General features: G+C 42.5%; 1 protein-coding gene across 1 annotated transcript in view; it reads right to left on the bottom strand.

Moving 5' to 3' along the window:
• LOC124803003 (sodium-coupled monocarboxylate transporter 1-like) overlaps nt 1-26,784 on the bottom strand; it is a 180,532-nt gene that overhangs the window by 28,718 nt on the left and 125,030 nt on the right. Inside the window, exons 11-12 of the mRNA XM_047264110.1 lie at nt 20,881-21,070; nt 13,650-13,736 (exon numbers count right to left, since the gene is read on the bottom strand). Of these exons, the coding sequence (XP_047120066.1) occupies nt 13,650-13,736; nt 20,881-21,070 (277 nt within the window). The remainder of the gene's footprint in view (nt 1-13,649; nt 13,737-20,880; nt 21,071-26,784) is intronic.

The following is a 26,784-nucleotide window of genomic DNA, read 5'->3' on the forward strand; positions in this document are numbered from 1 at the left end:
CCGTCACATTGCCATATATGTGCATGTTTTGAGTCGGCGTTCGATGTGCCCTCTTCAACCTCGCGATTGCTGGATCCCACGCGGCGCTGAGTGGAAAAAGATAGTGCATTGCACTTCCTCGACGTCCTTGTCCACCGTAAACTAAATGAGTGCCTTGGCCACAGCGTCTACAAAAAACCCACCCACACAGACCTGTACCTGCACGCCACCAGCCATCATCATCCAGCACAGAAGCGCACAGTATTACAAAAATTGGTGCATCGTGCAAGAGTAATATCAGACGACGATAACCTGCCCCATGAACTGAGCCACCTACGCAAGGTTTTCAGGAATAACGGCTACAGCGCCCATCAAATGAAATAAGTGATTTCTGGGAAATATCAGAATAAGACCACCGACGAAGAGGAGGAAAGGAAACTTGCTTTGCTGCCATTCTGTGGCTCTGTGTCGGGCAAGATAAGCCGCCTGTTGAAAAGACACAACATCAAATCAATCTTCAGGTCTCCAACGAAAATCCGTCAATTACTGAGACCAGTTAAAGACGCAGTAGGTCTCAAAACACCTGGAATCTACGAAATACCTTGTGTGGCCAGAAGTACATCGGACAAAAAGTGCGCAATGTGGAACAAAGCAGGAAAGAACATGAGAGGTATTATCGCCTACGCTATCCAGAGACATCTGCGTTAGCTGAGCATGCGTTAGAAAACCATCACCACATAAAATTTGACGATGCCTCTGTCGTGGCTCGCACTAACGGCTTCTGGGACAGTTTAATACAGGAAGCTATTAAAATAAAAATTACCACAAACACCCTGAATAGAGACGGTGGCTTACAGCTCAGCGCTGCGTGAGATCCAGCGATCGCGAGGTTGAAGAGGGCACATCGAACGCCGACTCAAAACATGCACATATATGGCAATGTCACGGGCACCAGTGACGTCACAACCGGCATCTAGCGTATATAATGGCGCACCAACAGCCCACTGGCAGTCATACCACTTGACAATGGCCAATGAGTGCTTGGCCGAAAGCTCGTGTAGTTTTAAGCAATTGACGTGGTTAGAAACCCGAGAACATTTTATTTAATAAGGAAATTTTATTTGTTCTGTCCATCATAACACATGGAGGACGTTCAAAGGGGAAAAAATTAAATCTTTAACTAATCTGAAGACAAATTTAATTCCTAGTCCCAATAAAATATTTCTTATTGGGTGAAATATGATACTGTGAACTGAAGGAAAACATCTCGTGTTTTTGAGTTATTGCTATTGAGCTCGTATGACACATGATGCCAAGAGCTAGGAACATCCACTGGGAAGCAGAGCAGAACAGAAAGACAAACCTTTACAATAGACAGCTACTACTTTTATATCATATATTCTAAATGATGATTGAGGGTATGACACGGACATGCACTAGACAGAATCAACGACTGCCACACTGGATACAAATAACGTGATTCTACATGCAGTACCTTCTGAAGAAAACAGTTTTTAAAAAAGTGAAAACCATGGTCAGTTTTTTTTTCCTTTTTTTTTTTTTTTTTTTTTTTAATGGTTCAAGTGGCTCTGAGTACGATGGGACTTACCTTCTGAGGCCATCAGTCTTAGAACTACTTAAACCTAAGTAACCTAAGGACATCACACACATCCATGGCCGAGGCAGGATTCGAACCTGCGACCGTAGCAGTCGCGCGGCTCCAGACTGTAGCGCCTAGAACCGCCCGGCCACTTCGGCCGGCGTCAGTGTTTAATAAACCTGTATTTTGCAACTCATTGACTGTTATTTCCAACCCACTGAAGCTAAGTAAGATCTACCATTTCGTGTTGGAAGGCCGATGATCTGCAGCACAGCAGACTCTGTACTGTCTGATCAACAGAAATATGTAGCTGGTGATAAGGGCACAACTACATCGTATTGTGCTTCAGAGAGAAACACAAATAGTTATTCCTGTATATGGTGGACATGAAAAACTGAGTAATAAGTATAACCTAATGCTCATTCTCTACACTGTCGAACGAAGCAGGGAAGGAAATAAAAGATAAATTCAGAAGTGAGATTAAATTTCTGTGCAAAAAGACATCACTGATGATGTACTACCCTCTGTTGAAATGGCGAAGAATTACGAAACCTGTGGAATGGAATGAACTATGAAACGAGCGCAGAATATGATTTGGGAACAAACTAAAGAAAAACGAAAGTAATGAGAGTTAACACGTACGAGATTAGCGACAAATTTAACAATAAAATTGGGAACCACTTAATAGAAAAAAGTGGAGGACTTCTCTTTACTCGCAACCAAAATAATACATGCCGAGCAGAGCATGGATGACATAAAAAGCAGACTAGCACAGTTAAAGAAGACATTTCCCCATAAAATTAATCTACTAGTATCAAACATAGGCCTCAATTTGACGAAAAAATTTCTGGTTATGTAAGGCTGGATTACAGCATTGTATGGGAATGAATCATAACCTGTGAAAAAATCTGAACATAAGAGTGTCGAAGAGTTTGAGGTTTGGTGTTATAAAATACACTCCTGGAAATGGAAAAAAGAACACATTGACACCGGTGTGTCAGACCCACCATACTTGCTCCGGACACTGCGAGAGGGCTGTACAAGCAATGATCACACGCACGGCACAGCGGACACACCAGGAACCGCGGTGTTGGCCGTCGAATGGCGCTAGCTGCGCAGCATTTGTGCACCGCCGCCGTCAGTGTCAGCCAGTTTGCCGTGGCATACGGAGCTCCATCGCAGTCTTTAACACTGGTAGCATGCCGCGACAGCGTGGACGTGAACCGTATGTGCAGGTGACGGACTTTGAGCGAGGGCGTATAGTGGGCATGCGGGAGGCCGGGTGGACGTACCGCCGAATTGCTCAACACGTGGGGCGTGAGGTCTCCACAGTACATCGATGTTGTCGCCAGTGGTCGGCGGAAGGTGCACGTGCCCGTCGACCTGGGACCGGACCGCAGCGACGCACGGATGCACGCCAAGACCGTAGGATCCTACGCAGTGCCGTAGGGGACCGCACCGCCACTTCCCAGCAAATTAGGGACACTGTTGCTCCTGGGGTATCGGCGAGGACCATTCGCAACCGTCTCCATGAAGCTGGGCTACGGTCCCGCACACCGTTAGGCCGTCTTCCGCTCACGCCCCAACATCGTGCAGCCCGCCTCCAGTGGTGTCGCGACAGGCGTGAATGGAGGGACGAATGGAGACGTGTCGTCTTCAGCGATGAGAGTCGCTTCTGCCTTGGTGCCAATGATGGTCGTATGCGTGTTTGGCGCCGTGCAGGTGAGCGCCACAATCAGGACTGCATACGACCGAGGCACACAGGGCCAACATCCGGCATCATGGTGTGGGGAGCGATCTCCTACACTGGCCGTACACCACAGGTGATCGTCGAGGGGACACTGAATAGTGCACGGTACATCCAAACCGTCATCGAACCCATCGTTCTACCATTCCTAGACCGGCAAGGGAACTTGCTGTTCCAACAGGACAATGCACGTCCGCATGTATCCCGTGCCACCCAACGTGCTCTAGAAGGTGTAAGTCAACTGCCCGCATCTCGTGGTCGTGCGGTAGCGTTCTCGCTTCCCACGCCCGGGTTCCCGGGTTCGATTCCCGGCGGGGTCAGAGATTTTCTCTGCCTCGTGATGGCTGGGTGTTGCGTGCTGTCCTTAGGTTAGTTAGGTTTAAGTAGTCCTAAGTTCTAGGGGACTGATGACCATAGATGTTAAGTCCCATAGTGCTCAGAGCCATTTGAACCATTTTTGTAAGTCAACTACCCTGGCCAGCAAGATCTCCGGATCTGTCCCCCATTGAGCATGTTTGGGACTGGATGAAGCGTCGTCTCACGCGGTCTGCACGTCCAGCACGAACGCTGGTCCAACTGAGGCGCCAGGTGGAAATGGCATGGCTAGCCGTTCCACAGGACTACATCCAGTATCTCTACGATCGTCTCCATGGGAGAATAGCAGCCTGCATTGCTGCGAAAGGTGGATATACACTGTACTAGTGCCGACATTGTGCATGCTCTGTTGCCTGTGTCTATGTGCCTGTGGTTCTGTCAGTGTGATCATGTGATGTATCTGACCCCAGGAATGTGTCAATAAAGTTTCCCCTTCCTGGGACAATGAATTCACGGTGTTCTTATTTCAATTTCCAGGATTGTAGTTAAGTGCAGTGATAAGATAAGAATGGTCATTCTCAGAATAGGCGAGGAAAGGAATACATTAAATACACTGACTAGAAGAAGAAGTGTGATAATGAGACATAAAGCTGAGAGAGCCACTGTGGACAAAATCTATAGGGCAAGACAGTGGAATATAATAAAAAATCGACGACATTGAATGCAAGTGCTACTTTGCAGTGACAAGGTCCACACAGAAGCGGAAGCTGTGCCGGAACACATCAAACCAGACGGAAGACTTACGACTCAAACGTTGTGTGACAGTGTGGGTTCTGGAACGAAAGGTTCATTGTTCTAGTGCGCCAAGGTAACTGATAAGACTTCGAGGAACCCTCGTCCCTCCTGACACACGATGATTTCACACATCTTAGGCCATTGCAAGTGAATGTCACCCATCCACTTCACCAGTTCTGGGACAGATAACGGCATTACATCCTTCAGGGGCAATAGGAATCAAGTTCCTCTCCCCTCCGTACTATGTTTTTATTCGAATTGTATGAGAATCGTCGTTCAAGTGAAAGGAACGCAGTTGTTTGGGATTAGGTACTAGGTACTTATTTCATAAATAATGATAAAAATTTTAATATCGGGTTAATTAACAATAATTTTTCTCAACCCCTCGCCTTCTCTTTTTATTACCTTTTCATTCTTATTCCAGACCCCATAGTGAGAGGATGTAGCAGGGCTATCCTACTTAGAAAGTGGCTGGCAATATTACTATGATTGTTGACATAAGACACTTTGGCATAACGCTATGTGACTGACATGAATGAGACCAAGATATTTTCTGTAAGCACTCCCACCTCCCAGTGCTATATACTACAGTTTTTCCAATTTTCCAAAAATACCCAATCTTCCATTCTAAGATATTCTAAAACAATTTCCGCAGTGATAAAATCTAATCGCAACTGTTCAATGAGTTTCGTACCCATCGTCTTCATGTGAATTACACGTTTTAAATATGTGCTACATAGTCCAGAATATAGATCTATGACTCCAAAACTTCACACAGCATGCATACACTCATAACATCCGAGTACCAGTATCATCAAGCAAACTTAAGGATTGTAGGGGAACATAGTGTAAGATGGACCGAACTGGGAAGCTAGAACAGGCAGCTGACTAACTTCTTAAGTGCAGAAGAAGAAAAAGTTTTAAGTGAACCACCTAAGAATTTACGCTCGAGTGTGTTGCCTTCCATCAGCATCACATATTAACCATTGTGGGGCTATCATGATATTTGTAGTTGCCGGGGTGAGACATAATTTACGCTGGGAGAAACATCTAACAGTAAAAAGACAGTGATGCTTATACTTGAATAAATATATGCTTTAATAAATATAAGCTGCTAAATTTCCTCCATCAGTAGGTATTTTGGAGATATAGAGATGTACACTCCTGGAAATGGAAAAAAGAATACATTGACACCGGTGTGTCAGACCCACCATACTTGCTCCGGACACTGCGAGAGGGCTGTACAAGCAATGATCACACGCACGGCACAGCGGACACACCAGGAACCGCGGTGTTGGCCGTCGAATGGCGCTAGCTGCGCAGCATTTGTACACCGCCGCCGTCAGTGTCAGCCAGTTTGCCGTGGCATACGGAGCTCCATCGCAGTCTTTAACACTGGTAGCATGCCGCGACAGCGTGGACGTGAACCGTATGTGCAGGTGACGGACTTTGAGCGAGGGCGTATAGTGGGCATGCGGGAGGCCGGGTGGACGAACCGCGGAATTGCTCAACACGTGGGGCGTGAGGTCTCTACAGTACATCGATGTTGTCGCCAGTGGTCGGCGGAAGGTGCACGTGCCCGTCGACCTGGGACCGGACCGCAGCGACGCACGGATGCACGTCAAGACCGTAGGATCCTACGCAGTGCCGTAGGGGACCGCACCGCCACTTCCCAGCAAATTAGGGACACTGTTGCTCCTGGGGTATCGGCGAGGACCATTCGCAACCGTCTCCATGAAGCTGGGCTACGGTCCCGCACACCGTTAGGCCGTCTTCCGCTCACGCCCCAACATCGTGCAGCCCGCCTCCAGTGGTGTCGCGACAGGCGTGAATGGAGGGACGAATGGAGACGTGTCGTCTTCAGCGATGAGAGTCGCTTCTGCCTTGGTGCCAATGATGGTCGTATGTGTGTTTGGCGCCGTGCAGGTGAGCGCCACAATCAGGACTGCATACGACCGAGGCACACAGGGCCAACACCCGGCATCATGGTGTGGGGAGCGATCTCCTACACTGGCCGTACACCACTGGTGATCGTCGAGGGGCACTGAATAGTGCACGGTACATCCAAACCGTCTTCGAACCCATCGTTCTACCATTCCTAGACCGGCAAGGGACCTTGCTGTTCCAACAGGACAATGCACGTCCGCATGTATCCCGTGCCACCCAACGTGCTCTAGAAGGTGTAATTCAACTACCTTGGCCAGCAAGATCTCCGGATCTGTCCCCCATTGAGCATGTTTGGGACTGGATGAAGCGTCGTCTCACGCGGTCTGCACGTCCAGCACGAACGCTGGTCCAACTGAGGCGCCAGGTGGAAATGGCATGGCAAGCTGTTCCACAGGACTACATCCAGCATCTCTACGATCGTCTCCATGGGAGAATAGCAGCCTGCATTGCTGCGAAAGGTGGATATACACTGTACTAGTGCCGACATTGTGCATGCTCTGTTGCCTGTGTCTATGTGCCTGTGGTTCTGTCAGTGTGATCATGTGATGTATCTGACCCCAGGAATGTGTCAATAAAGTTTCCCCTTCCTGGGACAATGAATTCACGGTGTTCTTATTTCAATTTCCAGGAGTGTAGTATTTGTCCAAAACAAAATCAGATTGACTGTTGTAATATGCAGGTATGATTGCTGATCTCAGACTGCGGATCACAGTCATCAAAAACGTTACAACATATTGCGGCTATGTATTATGTTTTGCTTTAGGATATTATTCTCCACAATACCATGAAATATAGTTATTACCAAGTTATCATTTTTCCAGCAAACAGCTTTATTCCAAAGGTATCAGGAAAGAACATCAATGTGTCGAACAGATTTAAACTGCACCATATTAAACAAAACTGGAAAACGGAGGAGAGAACTAAAACTTGAGCACATGGTGAAAATAACTGCCTTAAGGGAAGGATGTAGACTGCTACTGAAAAAGAGCAGGCCAGCTATGCTAAGCAATGTACGAGGGCAATCCCAAAAGTGAGGTCTCCTATTTTTTTATAAGTACAGAACTCTGTTTGTGTGGCGGTTGGTCTCACTGTTTTGAAGAGTGCTTGATGCGTTGTGTGTAAATATGCGCACGCCGTGCTGAGATGCGCAGTCTTGGCTTGACAGCCGTTGAGAATGGAGCTCCCGTTGGATGTTACCGCCAAGCACGAATTGCGCGCAGTTATTCGGTTTCTGAACGCAAAGGGCAATGCGCCGATTGAAATCCATCGCCAATTGACGAAAGTGTATGGTGGATCGTGCATGGATGTCAAAAATGTTCATAAGTGGTGCACAGAGTTTGCAGTTGGTAGGACCGAAATTCACGACGAACAAAGGAGCGGGAGACCGTCAATTTCTGAGGAGACAGTGTTGAACGTTGTGCAAAGCATGCGTGAAGATCGGCGGATCACCCTGGATGAACTCTGCACGTTGGTTCATGAGGTTTCCCGAAGCACTGCTCACAGAATTTTAACGGAAACATTGAACTACCGGAAGGTGTGCACAATATGTGTGCCACGCATGCTGACTGAGGACCACATGGGGCAACGAGTTGATGCTTCCCGCACATTTCTTCACCGCCTTGCAGCCGAACAGGACAACTTTCTGGACTCAACTGTCACGGGTGACGAAACCTGGGCATACCACTTTACACCTGAGACCAAGCAACAAACACGCCAGTTCATAACTTTCTGAACAGCATGGCGGGGAGCTGCTATGACATGGGCATACAAAAACTGCCACAGCGTCTACCAAAATGCATCAACACAAATGGTGATTATGTCGAAAAATAGCTAAATGTTCAATCTGTAAACTAATGTAAACCAATGTTGAAATAAACAGGTCTATGTACTTATAAAAAATAGGAGACCTTACTTTTGGGATTACCATCGTATAATTAGAGTTGCAGCTACAAGGCCTATTTTATCATTGCTCTGGAATGCTATTAATCCATCTTTCCTTATACTCTCGCCATTAACAAATGTATCATTAAAACTAAAGTCATTGTGAATTTAATTCATCATACAATTTGTTTAAGTAATTGTACTGAGTGGGTTATTACGACCTAATTATGCCAGAGAATATGTGGCAGACTTGACATTCCAGAGGTCCTAAGAAAAAAGCACTACAAATTGTTATTGTTCCTACTAACATTGTTATTCCAATCATCTTAACTTATAGAGCATATACAGGAGGAGAAATGCAGTACTAATCTATGACACAACTGGTGGAAACAGTGACTACCATAAAATAACTAGGAATAAGCATCTGGAGTAATCTACACTGGAACGACAACACAAAGAAAAAGTAGGTGCCTTGCTGAGCTAAATCTTATGGAGACGTAATTCATCAACAAAAGAAGTGCTTTATAAACCACAATTCGTTGACTAGTACACAGAGTCTAAATAAATGTAACACGTTGTGCATACATAGGAGAAGAAATCCAGTACTGATCTATTACACGACTGTTGAGAACAGTAACTGCCATAAAACACACAGGAGTAAGCATCCAGAGGGATCTAAAGTGGAATGGCTATATAATGCAACAGCAGATCCCTGGCACAAACAAATCTTAAGGATATACAGGGTGATTCAAAAAGAATACCACAACTTTAAAAATGTGTATTTAATGAAAGAAACATAATATAACCTTCTGTTATACATCATTACAAAGAGTATTTAAAAAGGTTTTTTTTTCACTCAAAAACAAGTTCAGAGATGTTCAATATGGCCCCCTCCAGACACACGAGCAATATCAACCCGATACTCCAACTCGTTCCACACTCTCTGTAGCATATCAGGCGTAACAGTTTGGATAGCTGCTGTTATTTCTCGTTTCAAATCATCAATGGTGGCTGGGAGAGGTGGCCGAAACACCATATCCTTAACATACCCCCATAAGAAAAAATCGCAGGGGGTAAGATCAGGGCTTCTTGGTGGCCAGTGATGACGTGCTCTGTCACGGGCTGCCTGGCGGCCGATCCATCGCCTCGGGTAGTTGACGTTCAGGTAGTTACGGACAGATAAGTGCCAATGTGGTGACGCTCCATCCTGCTGAAATATGAATTGTTGTGCTTCTTGTTCGAGCTGAGGGAACAGCCAATTCTCTAACATCTCCAGATACTGTAGTCCAGTTACAGTAGCACCTTCGAAGAAAAAGGGACCAAAAATTTTATTGGCTGAAATGGCAAACAAATGTACAACTAAATGAAACTTTATAGCTCCCTTAATTCGCCGACAGATAGTGCTTAGCTCTGCCTTTTGTCGTTGCAGAGTTTTAAATTCCTAAAGTTGTGGTATTCTTTTTGAATCACCCTGTATATTCCATTCAAGAAATAAGTTATTAAGAAAACCGATAATACAGAAATGGTGTTAACTGGCTTGTTGTGGCTGACCTGTGAAGGAGGAACATCAATATACACTGTTCGGTTACGTTAACGTGACCACCTGTAAAAAGCCTGAATAACCACTTTTGCAGTATGGACCACCGCAAGACGTACAGGAAGAGAGTCAATGGCATTGTGGAAAATACCGACAGGGATTGTGGAGTCATGCCAACTTCAGTGCCATGGGCAGCTGTGCTAGGTTTCTCAGCTGAGGACCCAATGGAATGAACAACATGACCTACGTTGTCCTACACATCCTCGATTAGGTTTCAATCTGGGGAATTTGGTGGCCAGGGGAGTATGGTAAACCCATAATGGTGCTCTTCATACCGTGCTTGTAAACTGCGAGATGTGTGACAAATTGCATTGTCCTAAGGTAGATGTCACTGTGCCGAGGAAAAACACACTGTATGTAGGGGTGTATATGTTCCCCAAGAACAGATGCATACATATTTGTGTTGGTCCATTATGCATTTCAGAACGACGCGATCACCCAGGCAGTGCCATGTAAACGTTCCCCAGACCATAAAGCTATTCGTCCATCCTGGACCCATCTGATGATTGTTGTAGGGTTTTTCCCATCTGACTGATGGAGCATAAAATGTGATTCTTCTGAAAAAGCCGTTTGTCGCCACTCACTGGACGTCCAGTTGCGGTATTTCCGCGGAAATTCCAGCCTTCATCGCTGATGAACAGCAATAAGCGTGGGTGCATGAACCAGTACCTGCTGTGGAGGCACTTCTACAGTAATATTCGCAGAACGGTCGTTGAGGAATCACTGTTGGTATCCCAGTGATCAGTTGCTCAACAGTTGTATGTCTATTCGCTCCGTAACTGTGGCTCACCCCTGTAGTCCATGGCCCACGGTTCACCACAGTTTCCTGGCCACACTTTTGGATAGGACCACTTTGCTGTGCGTAGTACACTTTAGTCCCGATGGCACGCCAACAATTTACAAACTTAGCTTACCTTTCAAAAATTTGCACCATTCATTAGAACAGAGGCTATGTTGAGGTGTAGTGTCTGTCGACAAGTAATAAAACCAAATGCCCATACTGCTTTCCTCATACTGTCCAAGCTTGTGAGGCTACTTCTAATTGTAGCACCATAATAAACTTGTAGGCTGTCAATTCTCTTCTTTGTTAGTCTGTTTTTACCTCCCAGTGGCTTCCCATCCTCTAGTAGCTTGCCTTTATTGTCTGCAACAAGTCTTCGGAGTCGTCCACCCATCCTCTTCTGAATATGGCCTAAGCACTCCAGTTTCTCAATAGTGCAATCTTTTCCACAGGGCTGACTTTCAACTACATTCTTGAAAGTACTCGAGTCTCCATCTCCTAAATACTGTACGTATCTTACTCCATACTTTTGCAAAGATCTATGGAAAATGAATTTCATACCTGCAGCTTCCATCCCACCACTGGAGCCCAGATAATTTCTGCTACAAAGAGCTTTATGGGCTTCTTGCCGTTCTGTTTCTTTACCTACATCAATATATTTCTTGTGCAAGGAACATGCAGAACAATATTTAGACACCACCTCTAAGTCTAATACTTTTCCAGTGTCGACACTAATGATTGCTGAAACTCCATGCAGTGAAGTATGCCCCCTCTTCATCCAGGAACTGTCGCAGGAAACTGCTATATCATTGCTATTAGTTGCTTCGCAATTTTCTTGAATTGCCCCAGGAATGCCATTTTCATGCTCTCTTCACTTACTTATGCAACTGCACTGAGGAGAGAGGTATTCATTGCAGAAAATTTTAGGGGAGGACCAGGCATGTCCATAATACCACATAAAAGTCTTCCACCATCTCTTCCAATCCCTATACTTCTTAGTCCATAAGCAAATCTCCTATTGGCTTCGTAGATTCTATTACTGACCTTTGATGTCTTGAATGGTCTGTCAGCATCACAGTTTTGACACAAAATGTGCAATGTGTAAACCAAACATTCTCGCTTTCCATCATCAACCAAAGCCACATTTCCTGCACAAACAAAGCACTTCCAGACTTTTATAAGTGCTTCTGCCACCATTTCCAGATCCACAATTCTGAAACCTGTATTACTATCATGATTTATTTCTTCTGACACAATCCCTGTCGCAAGTTTTATTTTATATGCACTTGGAGACAATCTAATGTTTGCATTTGCAGGCCCAACCCTAACCTCAATGTCAGTTTTTCGCTTTATATTGGAAATATTGGACTTACTATGTTTTTTAAATACTTTACCAGGCCTAGGCATTGTAAAAAGGGATCTACAGATTCAACCTTGCACAATAAATCAAGCATCACTCGAATTCCACTGAACAGCACAAAACTTGTTCACAACACTCCACAGCCTTCTATACCACACTGATTGAACCAAAAAATGGCTCCACAGCCTTCTTTACAACACTGCTGTTACATATACAACAAATCACAGCCTTCTAAAGCTATATTTTCTAGGTTCACAGGCCAAATTCTGCAATAAAATTTTTCCTCCATTTAGTACATTGAAAAGCGGGCTTGGCGCATTACACTGCTTAGGGTTTTAATTTTTTATGCCATTTGTAGTTCGAATTTTAAGGAAAAAATTTGGGATAATAATCTCAATTATATTTACTATCAAATAAGCAAATAAAAATAATTTGTAAATTTTTCATTGTTTCTGCCACCGTCTCCCCACAAGACCCTAATAATCCACAGATAAGTTGCTTACAATGAAACATATATTTGGTATGTAGGAAGAGTTTATTTTTTAAATAATACACTGTAGTGACTGTTAAAACATTTACATGTGTATCTTCGCATGGAAATCTTGAAAAGTGAATATTTGGAATACGGCGAGAAAATCTTCATAATTGCAACAAAATTGCCATTAACAGTAAAAAGTTGCCTGAAAACGGTAAAACCAATGGAAGGCGGTACTAAACTGAAGTGTCAATGTCAAAGAGCCTGGGCAGCCATGACATTGAATTTGGGTTATAAATTATAGTAACTAATATAAGAGAGATAAATAAAGATTCAGCCATATTTTGACAGTGATCATTGAATTATATTAAGTAAGAACGTACTGGGTCATTAATTTATAGTAATTAAGATAGGGGTGAAATAAATTTCAGCGACAAACTAACTGGGTAATATGCTACTGTATGTTAGCCCATAGAATAACACCATCTTTGAATTTTCTGTTATTTTTACACCACCGAACAGACCTGCAGGATTGCGGACAGAGAGGATATAAAAGGATAGAAGGCAGGTTGCAACTCACAAGGCCTAATAGAAATCTGGACGTAAATAAAGAAATGTTAAGAGCATTGGTGCACAGTTTGTTTACATTAGCGCTATAAATTACACTTCCATAAAGATAACTTAAGAGACCTTGTGCATGATTTGTTGCAAAAGGGCCAAGATCAAGTGATGCCTTTATTTATAGAGGGCCACAGCGTGATTTGTTTATAATGGAGTCTTAAATTAGACTAACATAAAGATAACAGGGATATCACTGTTTAAAAAAGAAGTTAAGGCCCCATCTGCCTCTGAAATAGGAAAATTGCACGCCATTGGGTTCAAATTCCCACAGCCCCACTACTGTTATATGTTCCTAGTTGGTCAATATGAAGATAAAAAAATCTTAACTTATGTTATTTTGTGGAAATACCTCTTTGGGCAATACAAATCTGATTTCCATTGGGATTTGCCAATATATATGGATCGTGTTTTATATGGTTTCCATTACTTTGCCATATGACAGCATCTGGTAATAGTGACTACTTCTGTGAAGCTGTGAGCTAGTTACATAAGCAAATGATCTTATTTTGTAAGGACCTGAGGCTTCTACACCACCCTACACCATCCCTTACCTTTGTGTGGATCCACGGGAAGAACATTCCAGCTGTAAACAGGGCTAGGGATGGTCCATTGGTCATTGAACTAAGAGACATGGACATCTGAAAGAGGAGTACCCAAAAATAAGTCAAATGTATTACACACCATATATATATATATATATATATATATATATATATATATATATATATTGTGAATCTGAAAATCAGCTTCATAAGTAAATATAATCGTAATTTTTTTAAAGACAGTGTTGAGTCACATATAATACTTTGGCTTCCTTTCCACTGAGAGTGTTTAAGCTTAAAATCGCGTCGGTAATTTAGTCTCAGAGTGTAAAAGTGTTAAAACAAAACCTGTGAAATTCCAAAGTATGACTTAGGTATTTACATACGACCACCTCTTATATAGTGAACCAAAAATTCTTGATACGATACGTCTATTCCTGGTTTTTTATTATAAGTGTGGGTGAAACTGAAAACATATGTAGACATTTAAAATTTAATGAGCAGCTATTTTTATTTATTTATTTATTTAGTTAACCTGATCAGATTACGGCCATCAGGCCCTCTCTTACATCGGACGAGTATTTCACACATGCAGCATTTCACACATCAGAGTTGCATCATGACAATACTTTAAATAAGAAAATTAGATTACTCTAGTCACAATATGAATAAAGAGTAATGACTAAGACCTAATAAAGTAAGTACTGGCAGTATTTTTACAACAGGTGCTATCCATACAAATTATGATAAAAGTAATAATAGCAACAGTAAAAAAAACCAAATAATAATGATAAACATGAGAAAAATTGGCAATAGTAATGAAGATTTGTGCAGATGTACATTAATATCTTGGTGTGTAAAGTGGATGTTTTTTAGTATAGCGAGTTTTGGGGGAGGGAGGCTTAAGGAGGGGGAAAGAGGGAAGTAATGGGGTGAAGTGCATTCGTGTACAGAGGAAGGCATTACTGTTGCTTAAGTAGATGCGTCATTAACTGTTTTTTGAAGCCAGACATGTTTTTAAGTTCTCTAACATAACGAGGGAGGTTATTCCAGAGTCGGGTTCCTGCTACTGTAGAGGACTTGGAGAAGGTGACTGTGCGATGCGGTGGAACAGAGAGGATTTTATTATGATGGGAACGTGTGTTTCTGTCATATTATTCCGACATAAGCGTTAAGGACGAGGAGAGATATGAGGGACAGTGTACATTTATAAGGCAGTAGGTGAGACATAGTGTATGGAAATCTCTGCGTTTGTCTGCACGCAGCCTGGACAATTTTGCATATGCTGGTGAAATGTGATCAAAAAGTTGAACATCACAGATATATCGGATGCAGGCATTCATGACCAGTTCCAGGCGTCGCGAGTTTTCCTGAAAGAGGCCATGTAGGATAATAACGCTGTAGTCAATGATTGGGAGTATAAGCGTTTGTACTAATTTCTTTCTCAGATCGAAAGGGAAGAGTTTTTTATATTTTTGTAGGACATGAAGGGATGCTGATGCTTTTTTGCACACTGCAGTTACGTGCTCTGTCCAATTTAGATTTTCATCTATTATTACTCCCAAACTCTTTGCTGAGGGAGAGAAGTTAATATTTGTTCCATTTAGGATAAGAGATGGTACGGATTCCCAATGTTTTGGGCTAATGAGCTTAGAGTGACCAACAAGTACCGCTTGGGTTTTAGATGGGTTTAGTTTTAGTCCAATGTCCTGTGCCCATTTTGATAGTGCATCGAGATCAGTACTGAAGTTTTCAATAGCTTTCTTAAGATTGCTTGGTTTCGCACTTGGATACAACTGAAGGTCATCAGTATACATATGATATTTGCAATAAGTCAGAACCGATGACACATCATTGACATACAGAGAGAAGAGTATGGGACCTAGTACTGAGCCTTGGGAAACGCCTGACACTTCCTGCCGCCATGGTGATTTTATATTCCCGGACAGGACGCGTTGTTGACGAGACGTAATGTATGAGCGAAACCATTGCACTGCACTGCACTTGGTGAGAAATTTAGACCGCTAAGTTTGGTTGGTAAGATTTCGAAGTCGACAGTATCAAATGCTTTGCTGAAACTAAGAAGCAAATGATAGTCGCTTCTTGTCTGTCCATGGCAAGTTTCAGGTCATCTGTCACCTTTATCAGTGCGGATGCTGTGCTTCGATGTTTACGGAAACCTGATTGGTATTCGTCTAGTAGGTTGTCAGTAGTTAGGTAGTTGGTGAGCTGGTCATGGATTCTAAGGCCTTTGATAGTGCAGGAAGAAGGCAGATGGGGTGGTAGTCAGAGGGTGCTGTGGCGATGTCCTTTTTAGGCAGTGGCTTAATTTGTCCCAGTTTCCAGGCCTCAGGGAAAACACCTGTGATTAATGAATTGTTGAAAATGTCTGTTATAGAGGGCAGTAGTTGATCAATAATAAGTTTTACCATCTGGATAGTGATGCCATCATGTGCAGTAGATGCTGATCTAATACGCATTATGGCTCTCTTGACAGTACTGCAAGTGACGTGCCGTAGATAGAATTTTTCTTTGCTACAGTCGTTCATTCCCATGAAGTAGTCAATGATTCTCTGTTTTTTTTTTTTTTTTTTTTTTTTTTTTTTTTTTTTTTTTTTTTTTTTTGCGGTTCAATTGTGGTTGCAGGTAACGTGAAGAATCGGTTTAGTTCTTCAGCTGGGACCATGGGATTTTCTGCAACTTTTATTTTGCCTAAACCGAGACTACGGAGATTTTTCCACAGGATAGCTGGTCTACATCTACTGTCAGCTAATGTACGGGCATGCCTAAGCTTAGCATTTCTCACCGCTTGGCTGACTTTGTTTCGCTTCTGCTTGTATACAGTGTGATTTTCAGGTGTAGGGTGTATCTTGTATGATCGATGTGCAGCGTCTCTGAGATTCATGACCTGTTTTAGTTCATCAGTCATCCAAGGTGCTGGTTTCCTTTTTACTTTTCTGGTCTTTATTGGAGCGTATTTGTCATATAGTTGAAGAAAATACAAAGAAAGGAAACGTTTTGTACTGTATTTTAGGCGATATGCATCAGAATCATTCCCGCTGATGTGTGATATGAGGCTTTCGCGACCTATATGCTGCTGTCTCGGGTGTACTGCCAGATCTGATCGTCGAAATTCCATCATATTTCGGCGGACAACCAATCCGCCATCATAAGGTGATGCTAACAGAATAAAGTATCTGCCGCGGGCTGCAAATATTTTCACCTGCTGGTTCAGAGTTTAGGTCTCTTTAGTCCTGCACCGTGGTCGGTGGTGGAGAACGGGTGCGGCTACGACGGTGGAGGGGAGAGCCTCAGTTGCCTTCCGCCTGCCGTCCCTATCGCAGCTCACGTCTAGGTGTCACGTTTTGTTTTGATAGAAGACGAAGGATGACGAAACAGAGTAGTTTGGAGAGGCTTTTGAGAATGCTACTGCGAAACTTGAATGATGTCTCAATACATAGGTTGCCACCACATTTACTAATCCAAATCTATACGAGGAAGGTCTTTTTTATCACAGTAAGTCATATATGGGAGCCAGTCTAAACTTACTAACCACAATAACGATCGCGGACTGTGATTACAGCATAGAGTAGTACAATATTTAAAAAAATTCCGGAACCTGTTTCGTTCTTTTATTCAGTTCAAACTGCCGTTTCCTTAATCAAAATTAAACTCTAAATCAATTTCTTAAGTAAAATTAAGCATACGTCGATAATAAGTGTTAACGCCATGGACGGCATAGCAAAACTGCTTTACATAGTTGAAATACGATAGCCTTCCACCTCCTTATGGTATTCTCTGTGTTGACTAAACCGACATGTTGAAACCTTTCGGTTTGTATTTTGATTGTGAACATCGAGCTGCTAACACCAATCTCATTTAATTTCTCATTCAACAATCTAGCTGTGTCTTTCCTTAATTAATGAATTGTACATATCCACAGAAGATATGGGTGATCCACGGAAGGTCATTTTCAGGCATCAGCCATGTCCATGGGGATGAGGCGACTTCTAAGGAGGGCGCACCCCAGTGGAGTTCAATGACCTGGACACGTCAGCAGCTAACCTCTGTCCGCTTCGTCATTGTGGTGCCGGGCAGTTGCGTCTGATACTAGGTCTCCAGAATTGTGAGTTAACATGGCGTGAGCTACTTTGTAAAAAGGGCAGTTTGGGAACAACGCTGTGCGTTCAGTCAATGTGAAGATAATTGTTTTATAAGCTGCTATTCATATTAAAAATAACTTATTGGCAAGGTCTCCCAAGGGAACTGGAGGAAGCCCTCGTAGCAAAAGATAGTGAACTCGCCGCTTCACGAGGGAAAGTTATGTGGAAGTTACTAGTAAACCTTTCTTTCTCCCTTTTCGTGGAGAAAGGAATAGCGCCGTCCAGACGAAAAACCACGCAAACAAAAAATGTCTCTCTCGCAAAGTGGGGAAGCAGGGAAGCACCTCACTGCGTAGCTTAAAAAATATTTTCTAGGTTGGATGTTGAAGCTCATTTTCTAAAAATTTCATCGGACGCTCTTCGACCGGCTTTCCCATAGGTGGAGTAGAGTTTGCGCAGGCTTTTGTGAGAGACTCTGGAGCAGCATGGAATAAAATGTTTTGAAGAAAAGACTTGTTCAGGGGACGCAAAGTAGCACACTCGAGATGAGAGGCGGAGCCCGACACTCCGTGACAGGGGTTGCTGCTGCCAGCAGGCGGCAGAGGACACAGCTTCCATCGATTCTGGTGAGGATGGTTTGCAGCGTATACTGTCACGGGAAGAGAATCCTTAGGTGTTTTCGATCCGTTTCTTTTAAACCTGATTAGTCAAGTTGACTTGACAATTGGTCTTCTGGCCATGGTCTGCTCCATGAGTGAGTAGGTTATACATTTACAGCGTCAGTATTGGGAATATACTGGGCCTTGCTGTTTCTGTTAACTCTGTCTGCAGTAATATTCTGATCTGCACTTACATAGATAAAGTCTCTTGGGCATCAAACACTGGAGATGTCAACTGTTCGCGAGAAATACTACGTGAATTCTGTTAGGATGTGAAGATGTTCTGTACAGTGTTCAATACGGGTATATGTCTTCCGTTCAACCGTAAGTTTTGTTGTGTGAATTTTTAGGATGTTTAAGCCCTGCCGTATCGTTCTATGGTGCTTTGTTGCCTTCTCCGGAATAATCAATGTTCAAAAATGTGTATCTTTTACTTGATGTATGTATAAATTATTCTATTGCATCCTTGAAACGTTTATGTATTCAAATGAGAACAGTTTCTAACACTCCACTTCATGTTAAGTAAGGAGTAAATCAGTTATTGTGGTTGTGACTGCTTGACAAAGAAGAGTCCTTAGAGATGAGGCGAATTCTAAGGGAAGTCTACGCCAGGGGAGGGTAGTGGCCCGCATCTCGTGGTCGTGCGGTAGCGTTCTCGCTTCCCACGCACGGGTTCCCGGGTTCGATTCCCGGCGGGGTCAGGGATTTTCTCTGCCTCGTGATGGCTGGGTGTTGTGTGCTGTCCTTAGGTTAGTTAGGTTTAAGTAGTTCTAAGTTCTAGGGGACTGATGACCATAGATGTTAAGTCCCACAGTGCTCAGAGCCATTTGAACCTTTTTTTTTTTTTTTTTTGAGGGTAGTGCCCTCACCATGTCAGCAGGTCGCCTCTGTCACTGTAGTGTCGTGCCGTTAGAATTGCGAGAAGCGTACTGCACGATGTTTATGATCCCAAGTAAGCAAAAACGTTATCAAATTATCCTAGCTCCCAAAGTGGTCTCACGACTACGTTATCCGACATTTTGGAACAGCAGTCTGTTGGCACAAAATAACATTCAGTACTTAGTGTAATGGCTACTATAGAGGCACATGTAATATCGTTGTTGTTAAACTTGTAGTCTTGGCGGTAACCAGACACAAAACATTAGGAGAGGGCGTGGGGGGGGGGGGGCATTTTATGTGACAGGGAATATGACACATCGCTGTATCTTGTCATTTTCTAAACCAGTATGTTCCTGAAGGGTTCTGCACTCTAGTTACCGTTGATACAATTCATTGGTCAGCATAAACAAGCCATCAGTTGACGCTGAGGTAGGACAGTGAAATGACATGTTTTGTCACCGTTTCTTGTAATTTTTCTATTGTGATTTTTAAGAGGTAAGACTATCTGTGTAATGTGTTATTATACGCCCGTATAATAGGAACAATCTTCATATATTTCTACTCCCAGAGATAACTGAATATACTGCATTCCATAGTAAACAAATGCACAGTGGAATAATACGGCGGGCAACAGACGGGAATGTCACATAACACCACATTATTGTATATTATACTGTTGTTAATACAGTAATAGATGTAGAGCCACGAACAGAGTAAAGCAATAGTGCACAATTCTGTCAGCTACAAGGTACAACGAGGGGTTGAAAATTAACGAATAGACGATCAAAGAAAATGAGAAGATCGAAACGCAACAAATAATTAGGAATAAGAGAGCAGATCCTGATAAGACAGAACTCTCAAATCATAAGAGAAAATTTGAATTTTCGTCATCTGAATCTCGATCAGAGGTACCATTAGTCATCTCACATGACGACAGTGACTAGATGATATTGATGCAGATTCGAAACATCGATGGGACAGTCTACATAATTATTTATGTGTATTATGTTTACCACAAACAGTAATTAAACTTGGTCAAGACTGGACTTAATGATTAGTTTTCATAGTTTACACTGATATGTTCTATTTTTTAGATTATGCTTTTCTGGATTTATGAACCATGTTAAAATATTATGTCACAAAAGAAACCACATAAGGCAAAAAATTTGACATCTCACAACGCCATGTCTGAGGTAAATGGCGGAATGCAAAAATTAGTATAGATGTGGTGTCGTATAAAAATTAGTCATTCAGGAATCATACTATCATAGCACTGAGTTATGGACACGTGGATGAAAGCTTAGGGAAAAATTCCATGATTTTAAGAACACAATGAATAGTTAAAATTCCCTAAATTACACCAAATTCCAACCAGTCTCCCCCCACGGATCAGAGTTTCCCAACCAATACCAACTTCTGCCAGCTCAGAACTAAGCAGCCCAACGTTTCGGAAAAAGTTCATCAAATTTGCATGTACCTGGTCTAAGTAAAAGACGTATTACGCTATAATTCATGTTTGCGTATAAAGTTTAATATTATTATGCATATATGCACTTAATCTATGTTAATCCTGTTGACTCTGGAAAGTAGGCAAGTTACCTGTAGAACAGCAGAGCCAAGCCTGTCCACCACGAAGACCAGCGCCGTGCAGATGGATCCCAAGACCACCACCACGGCCTTCATCAGGATGTCTGCCTGGCGCTCAGACAGCTGCCGTCGCGGGAAGAACGTCTTAAAGAAGTCCTCAAACACCACGGCCGCCATCGAGTTGAGCGCCGTAGACATTGAGCTGCGCAGCAGAAACCGACAAGCTGACGTGACAGGTCTCTGATCCAGAACATGGCATCTTATTTTGTTACAATAATAAGAAAACTAACTGCTTATTAGCGTTGCTGTTATACAGCATATATGATTTTTTTCTTGGGTTCTCCTTCATTTTGGTTCTATTCAATTTTAAAAAAGATGTCTGAAGTTTGGGCTCAATAACGAGAAGTGCGCTCCTGGGCCTTCAAAATCGGAAAATCCAGAGAGGAAGCAAACGCATTACCTTCGAAAAATATTACTTCTGCATAACAAATGCATTTGTTATCTAATGTAAGTATGCTGTTTACGTCCGTTTCAAGTGAAAACGTTCTTAGTTGTCATATCACGTCGGTCAGATGACGTGACAGGTCAAAGACCTCAATACTGGTAGAAAGCTGGCAATGCGAGCGAGCTGACCAGCTCCTTTTGACAACCCAACCTGGACCACCCCCACAAGTCATACCAAATACAATGTCCTCGTCTTGAGCTCGTTTATGGGAGATAACCTCTTACAAGAGGAGGATTTGACAAGAGGTTCACCGATTTCGATCAACTTTTGCAAGGGCGATCTATACTGAAAATAAAGAGATACGTCTTTCAGCTTTTTGCTAGACACTACTTAGTTTTTGAAAAAATCGAGGTCAAAGTTGATGATCGAAAATCGTATTTTCGTTGGTATACATCGATGTTGTCCATAGACTGGTTTGATGCAGCTTTCCTTGCTACTCTATCCTATGCAAGCTTCTTCATCTCCCAGTAAATACTGCAACCTACATCCTTCTGAATCTGTTTAGTGTATTGACCTCTTGGACTACCTCTACAATTTTTACTCTCCGCGCTGCCCTCCAGTACTAAATTGGTGATCCCTTGATGCCTCAGAATATGTGCTACCAACCGATCCCTTCTTCTAGTCAACTTGTGCCACAAATTTCTCTTCTCCCCAATTCTATTCAATACATCCTCATTAGTTATGTGATCTACCCATCTAATCTTCAGCATCCTTCTGTGGCACCACATTTCAAAAGCTTCTACTCTCTTCTTGTCTAAAATAATTTATCGTCCATGTTTCACTTTCACACATGGCTACACTCCATACAAATACTTTCAGAAACGACTTCCTTACACTTAAATCTATACTCGATGTTAAAAAATTTCTCTTCTTCAGAAACGCTTTCCTTGCCATTGCCAGTCTGCATTTTATATCCTCTCTACTTCGACCATCATCGGTTATTTTGCTCCCCAAAAAGCAAAACTCCTTTACTACTTTAAGTGCCTCATTTCCTAATCTAATTCCCTCAGCATCACCCGATTTAATTCGACTACATTTCATTATCCTCGTTTTGCTTTTGTTGATGTTCATCTTATATCCTCCTTTCAAGGCACTGTCCATTCCGTTCAGCTGCTCTTCCAAGTCCTTTGCTGTCTCTGACAGAATTACAATGTCATCGGCGAACCTCAAAGTTTTTATTTCTTCTCCATGAATTTTAATTCCTACTCCGAATTTTTCTTTTCTTTCCTTTACTGCTTGCTCAATATGCATATCGAATAAGATCTGGGATAGGCTACAACCCTGTCTCACTCCCTTCCCAACGTCTGTTTCCCTTTCAAGCCACTCGACTCTTATAACTGCCATCTGGTTTCTGTACAAATTGTAAATAGCCTTTCGCTCCCCGTATTTTACCCCTACCACCTTCAGGATTTGAAAGAGAGTATTCCGGTCAACATTTTCAAAAGCTTTCTCTAAGTCTACAAATGCTAGAAAAGTAGGTTTGCCTTTCCTTAATCTGTTTTCTAAGATAAGTGGTATACATTGAATGTTATCTAAAACCAAACATTTTCATTGATATAACATAGGGTAGAAAAGTTAATAATGTTCAAGTTATTATCGTTTTCGTGGTTTTCATGCTATGGCTGGGGTATCCGTCACTCTATGCGTCTAGAAGAGCGAAGCCGGCGGTCGAGCGGTCGCGGCCGTTGGACTACCAAACCGCTGGTCCGTGTTCCATTCTTGATCGTGGGTTTTTTTCATTTGATGTATCTGACCATGTGAGTACCTTTCTTTGCTTTTTAAATTAAAACATCGAGAGGTGTGATTAATAATCAAATAATAATACATAATATGCTGATAGTTATTATCTTCCTGATACATGAAGCGCTACAATATGACTTTCGTAGATGATGATGTTCAGCCAAAGTGCACCGTGATACCACTGAAATGTACCTCTTTTTGTCAACCGTGTGAAGTTTACATCTTCGTACAAGTAAAGAATTTCAGCACACGACTTCAGAATCATGCGGAATCACAGTAGAGCAGAGTATTACAAGACAGGGAGAATTCTATCGAAATTCATACGTTCGCCCATAGCCAGCTATCCGTGCCTGTCTTCCAAGATGTGCTTTTATCTACGAAATGGTATCATACAGATTTATTTTTAACAATGTGAATCAGATATGTTTTCCAAGAACAGTGTTCCAGAAAGCATTTCAGTGAGACAAGATTTCATACGTGTTCTGGGCATGGGGCGGGAAACATTTATGTTTTGCATGTTTCTATGATCAGCTTCACCCCACTGATTGCGAGAATACGCACGATTAGACGATCAGTTATAATTACCCAATGATATACTTTAGATGTACTTTTGTACTATGTATCATCATAAAAATAACTGCCAATACATTATGTATAGTTATGTGATTATTAATCACACTTCCCGATGTTTTACTTCAAAAAAAGGCAAAGGAAAGTATTTCGACAAGCAGAATATTTTTAGACACACCTAAAAAAATACCAAATGAAAGAAAGAATACGATCAAAAACTGGACACAGACCAGCGGTTTGGTTGTCTAACGCTTCGATCGCTAGACCGCCAACGTCGCTCTGCTGATCGCGTAGAATGATGGATACCCGAGCTACAGCACAAATCACAGAAAAGGACATTATTAGCTTTGGACTCCATACTATATTAATAAAAAATGAAAATACGGTTTTCCGTTGTCAACATTAACCTTTTCTTTTGAAAAACTAGAGACTGTGTAGCAAAACGCCGAGAACCGTATGTCTATTTTCAATACCGATCGCCCGTGCAAGATGTTATCAAAATCGGTGACCCACAAGTCAGATCCTTCTATTGTTAGCTCGAGTACTAGCCAGATAACCAACTGCCACTGGAGGTTCGTAAGTGAAAAGAAACGAATTTTGCTTAAAAGCTTGACGTCATAGCACGTGCTAATCCTCTATCATTAACGTTAAAGTCTGTAGTTGGGTTTTGATCAATCAAAGCCTGAAAAGACGGGTAAGATTCATGCATGAAATGGACCACAAGTTACTTATGAAGGAGAGATGACCTTCTGAGCCGGCAGAGGCTAACGTGAAGACGCAAGAGTGCGGCGCACCTGATATTCAGTCATTCCGTAAGTCAACTACATGTGTACTTTCAGTATATATTTTATAAACAAAAGTATTTGAAAGTGAAAGAAAAATCTGCTTCTCATACAACGCAGACATTTTATACGTTTTTCACTCACTGATTTACTGTAGAAATTAGTAGTCAGAGGTTTTATATGGAACTCTTGCTGAATATTATTTTCAGTCCGATGTTAGGGCTTAGTGTTTGACACGATAACATCAAATATGGGCACTTCTGGAAATGCGTGTGTTTTGACTGAAAATTTTTTGCAAAAATTCCCTTTGTAGTTATCTTCTAGGTATTAAATGTATACCGAGCGAGGTGGCGCAGTGGTTAGCACACTGGACTCGCATTCGGGAGGACGACGGTTCAATCCCGTCTCCGGCCATCCTGATTTAGGTTTTCCGTGATTTCCCTAAATCGCTTCTGGCAAATGCCGGGATGGTTCCTTTGAAAGGGCACGGCCGATTTCCTTCCCCCTCCTTCCCTAACACGAGCTTGCGCTCCGTCTCTAATGACCTCGTTGTCGACGGGACGTTAAACACTAATATCCTCCTCCTCCATTAAATGTATGAAATAATTCTCAACGTCGTTTTTGTGGAAGAGATTACCTTATAAACACAGGTGCCATCTATAGCAGTCTTGACCAAAAATTCAAACCACTTGGTCTGGAATTGCTTCCAATAAGGACCAGCCTAGAATTCAACGTTGAAGATCAAGAAACATTTGAATTGAAAATATTTGCTTGAATTTCTGTATTTTGATAATGATACTTCGAGAAGCATAGTCTTATGGCGTATGTTTCCCTGCTCCAGAGGCTTTTTGTCATTTATTACTTGCAAATGTTTATCTTCCGTGATGAGACCATAGTAAGGGCGGAGAAGAAGAAGTGGATGGAAAAATGGACAAGAATGTTAGAAGAGGACAGTGAAGGGAACAAAAAAGTACTTTACACCATGGTAAGAAATGAGAGGAACGACAGAAGCGAGTGCCTGAGGATCATGGATAATAATGGAAGAGTTGTGGAGGAAATGCATGAGCTCAAAAAGATTTGGAAGGAGTACTTTGAAGATCTGTTGAATGCCGCCAAGCGGGTAACTAACAGTGATGGAGAGCCTAAGGCAGCAGACAATGATAATAGTGGGGAAATTGATGATCTAACTTGGAATGAAGTGGAAGAAGCCATAAAGAGGATGAAAGGGGGCAAGGCACCAGGTTGGGACGAAGTAACAGTGGATATGATACGAGCAGCAGGAGAAGTAGGAACCCAGTGGCTATACAGAGTGCTGAGGGTGGTGTGGAAGGAGAACAGAATTCCTGAGGATTGGAAGAAAGGAATTATAGTCCCGATCTTCAAGAAAGGGGATAAAAGGAGATGTGAGAACTACAGAGGAATCACCCTGCTATGCCACTGTGGAAAAATCTATGAAAAGATCCTGGAGAAGAGAATAAGAAGCAGTATTGAAAGTAGACTGCAAGAGGAGCAGTACGGTTTGAGACCGGGAAGATCAACAACGGACCTCATATTTGCGGTAAGGCAACTGCAGGAAAGGCACTATGAGTACGGGAAGGACTTAATCATGGCCTTTTTAGATATTGAGAAGGCGTATGACAGTATCTATAGGGACAAGCTCTGGGATGTGCTGAACGCAAAAGGGATAGATGAAGAGACAACACGAAAAGTCAGAAAAATGTATGAGGGAAGTGAGAGTTGTGTGAAAGTGGGGAGGGAACGTACTGCATGGTTCAAGCTGGAAAATGGGCTGCGACAGGGAAGTGCACTTTCGCCTTTATTGTTTATTATTGTTATGGATGAAATCCTACAGCAAGTGTCAGATGCAATTGGAGATCATAAAATGAAAGCAGTGCTTTCTGCCGATGACCTGATGTTATGGGGAAATTGCGAGAAGGAGGTGCAAGAGCAGTTAGATGCATGGGAGGCAACGGCAGCACAATATGGAATGCATTTCTCTGCAAAGAAAAGTGAAATAATTGTCACTACAAGGAAGACGAATAGGCCAAATGTGGATATAACTTGTGGAGGGGAAAAACTACAAGTGGTAGAGAACTTCAAGTACCTGTGAAGCGTGATTGAAAGTAAGGGGGGAAACGCAATGGAAATAAATGAAAGGTGCAGAAAAGCAGGGCAGTTCTACAAATGCATTAGGGGGCTTATTTGGAGCAAGGAGGTGCCACAGAAATCCAAGGGAATTATATACCGAACCTACTTTGTCCCCATATTGGCATACGGAAGTGAGACATGGGTAATGCACAAAAGCGACAAAAGTAGAAT

Source organism: Schistocerca piceifrons, chromosome 6 (assembly GCF_021461385.2).
Source record: "Schistocerca piceifrons isolate TAMUIC-IGC-003096 chromosome 6, iqSchPice1.1, whole genome shotgun sequence".
Classification (NCBI taxonomy): domain Eukaryota; kingdom Metazoa; phylum Arthropoda; class Insecta; order Orthoptera; family Acrididae; genus Schistocerca; species Schistocerca piceifrons.